Here is a 3,363-nt window from a genome sequence, read left to right as displayed (position 1 = left end):
GTAAGGTTTGGGACGTCTTGGATTCTGTTTTACTAAATCCTAGCCCCTGTAAACAGCTAGTGCATGTGAGGTTTGGGACGTCTTGGATTCTGGTTTCTAAATCCTAGCCCCTGTAAACAGCTAGTGCAAGTAAGGTTTGGGACGTCTTGGATTCTGTTTTACTAAATCCTAGCCCCTGTAAACAGCTAGTGCATGTGAGGTTTGGGGCGTCTTGGATTCTGTTTTCTAAATCCTAGCCCCTGTAAACAGCTAGTGCAAGTAAGGTTTGGGGCGTCTTGGATTCTGTTTTCTAAATCCTAGCCCCTGTAAACAGCTAATGCTGGTAAGATCTGAGGCGTCTTGGGTTCTGTTTTCTAATTCATAGCCCCCTTTATCTGACTTGTCTTGTTTTTAATGAGTATTATTTTGAATATGTTTGATAAAAGGATGCTCCCTAACGTGTTTGGCAACTACTACCGCAGATATTTTCGTTTTAATATTACGGCTTTTGTACTTTCATGACAGATGATGTAATTTGTCATTTTTGTCTTTGTTGTTTGTTTTTCCCATATAAACGTGGGTTTTTATTTTTGCTCCCTACCGTTATCTTCTACTGAATATTTATATACATAATTTTGATCCAAATGCAATGAGTTTGTTATTTTCATCTATGTCTGTATGGATGTGTGTATATATATATAGATAAGTTAATGTTAATTCATTTCCTTGTATTTAGATACAGTCAGGAAAACGTGATGATTCCTCGAGCCAGAAATGTTTCATGGGAGGTAGGGTTTTTTTTTATAAAATGATGAATTCGTTGTCGAATTTGTAAAAACTTATTTTTACTTTTACAAACATTTTGACGTATATAAATTATACGACCGACGACAAGTTAGAAACCTAATTATACAGTAATCATCTCTTCTACGTCTTCTTACTTGATAGCCTAATTACACAGTGCTTGAATTGAGGTTGCACCCATCCAATGTATAGCGGAAAGATTTGGTCGTATTATGACTGACAAAAAAAAATCGTTTCCTATGCACGTGACCCATTTAGTCGGAAATATATATGTAGTAAAATGAAACTTATGTGCTATCTTCGCTATTAGTCTTATGCTAATATACAATGGCTAGAGGTCAAATTGTACCTTCAACTGTCAATCACGCTTATTAGAATAGCCTGCAGAACCGTTGAGTACGTGAGAGGAATTCATTACTCTATATACAGGACCAACCTATTGTCCAAACCTGGGACACCTAGATAGAAGGTAGTGATTCCAGCCAAGTTAGAAGATGGAGTAACAAGGTCGTTACTCTATATACAGGACCAACCTTTTGTCTAAACCTGGGACACCTAGAGACATAGTAGTGATTCCAGCCAAGTTAGAAGATGGAGTAACAAGGTCGTTACTCTATATACAGGACCAAACTTTTGTCCAAATCTGGGACACCTAGAGAGAAGGTAGTGATTCCAGCCAAGTTAGAAGATGGAGTAACACGGCCATTACTTTATATACAGGACCAAACTTTTGTCCAAATCTCGGACACCTAGAGACACAGTAGTGATTGCAGCCAAGTCAGTGATTGCCTTACCGGCCTACGTTGATCTGACTCATCTTATAAGCTGTACTATTTCCTGGAGATCATTTTCCAGACGGTTCTGCTATGATTAGTGTTTGGGGAAAAGCTTCAGCAGATATTTCCTTTGCAACATCTCAACCAACAATTGGTCCAGTTATCAAAGCTATTTTCAAGTTTTGAACAATTCGACTTTCAAGATCTACGTACCTACATGTGCCGATGTTTCCATTCATGAACGTTATATTGCGAGATCTGTGCAAGAACAGATGTTTCCGTATATCAAAGCTATCTTCAAGTTTTTGTACAAGAAAAACCTTTTGAAGAAAACATTATATATAGATTGCATACCTTACAAACGGGGACAATTTGAACAGAAAACAAGTCGCACTTTAAACAGTTTACATACCTTACAAAGGGGACAAGTTGAACAGAAAACAAGTCACACTTTAAACAGTTTCATACCTTACAAAGGGGACAATTTGAACAGAAAACAAGTCACACTTTAAACAGTTTACATACCTTACAAAGGGGACAATTTAACAGAAAACAAGTCACACTTTAAACAGTTTACATACCTTACAAAGAGGGACAAGTTGAACAGAAAACAAGTCACACTTTAAACAGTTTACATACCTTACAAACGGGGACAATTGAACAGAAAACAAGTCACACTTTAAACAGTTTACATACCTTACAAAGGGGGACAATTGAACAGAAAACAAGTCACACTTTAAACAGTTTACATACCTTACAAAGGGGGACAAATTGAACAGAAAACAAGTCACACTTTAAACAGTTTACATACCTTACAAAGGGGGACAAATTGAACAGAAAACAAGTCACACTTTAAACAGTTTACATACCTTACAAAGGGGACAAATTGAACAGAAAACAAGTCACATTACAGATAGATTGCATACTTTACAAAGGGGACATTTTGTTGTATGTACTGTAGTTGTAAGGTAAACAAGAGCACACATCCGTTGACCAGCTGAATTTTGACATATATACTTCACACAATATAAAAAAAAGTTATATTTTGTTATTTATTATCATAAACGTGTATTGGAAACTGTGTAAAATTGTTAATATATTGGCTATACTTCAAAAATATTACAGTGTTTACATTACTACCTTTCAAAGTATAAAACAAATGTTCCGTTATTAATTAATTAATTTTGTTTTAATTGCTTTATTCTTCGCTAAAAGAGTAGACGTCTAGATTTTTCGACAGGAGATTTCCCATAACGTATGTCACATCCGTTCCCCGGGATTTCCTGTATTGCCAACTGTGCAAAACTGTTACTCGTATAGTTTCGCAGGATGTCAGGGTTAGGAGTTCTCCACAACAAGATACAAAACCCGGACTTACGTCGCCCTTCCGGCTTCCTTGGTTAGGTATAAAAAACGTGAGCATATTGAAGACCTGGCGAGTAACAGTAAAAATGACGTATGTACTATTGGTTCTTTCTTTCCAAGTTTTGGGCATTTTTGCTGGTAAGTATAAAAATTAATATCTATCTGACCATCTAATCGTTTTAACTGAATATTATTGTTATTGAAATTAAGATAGTTCGTCGTGTTAAAACACAGAGGTGTTGCATAGAATTGTAGGTTTTTAAAAACAGATCCTCAAAGCTTTCGGCCCAACAAGAATCATCCTTGGTTGAGATACAAAGGTGTTGTATACATTTGTAGGTTTAAGAACCGGTCCTCAAAGCTTTCGGCCCAACAAGGATCATCCTTGCTTAAGATACAAAGGTGTTGTATATATTTGTAGGTTTAAGAACCGGTCCTC

General features: G+C 36.3%; 1 protein-coding gene across 1 annotated transcript in view; it reads left to right on the top strand.

Moving 5' to 3' along the window:
• Positions 1-2,901: 2,901 nt before the first annotated feature.
• The window catches only part of LOC106476131 (peptidoglycan-recognition protein SC2-like), a 9,217-nt gene continuing 8,755 nt past the window's right edge, over positions 2,902-3,363 (top strand). The window contains exon 1 of the mRNA XM_013936801.2: positions 2,902-3,062. Within this exon, the coding sequence (XP_013792255.1) occupies positions 3,011-3,062 (52 nt within the window). The 5' untranslated portion in view covers positions 2,902-3,010. The remainder of the gene's footprint in view (positions 3,063-3,363) is intronic.

Source organism: Limulus polyphemus, unplaced genomic scaffold, assembly GCF_000517525.1.
Source record: "Limulus polyphemus unplaced genomic scaffold, Limulus_polyphemus-2.1.2 Scaffold9881, whole genome shotgun sequence".
Classification (NCBI taxonomy): Eukaryota; Metazoa; Arthropoda; class Merostomata; order Xiphosura; family Limulidae; genus Limulus; species Limulus polyphemus.
Note: the sequence above shows the minus strand (reverse complement) of the source record. Positions and strands in the feature narration are given on the sequence as shown.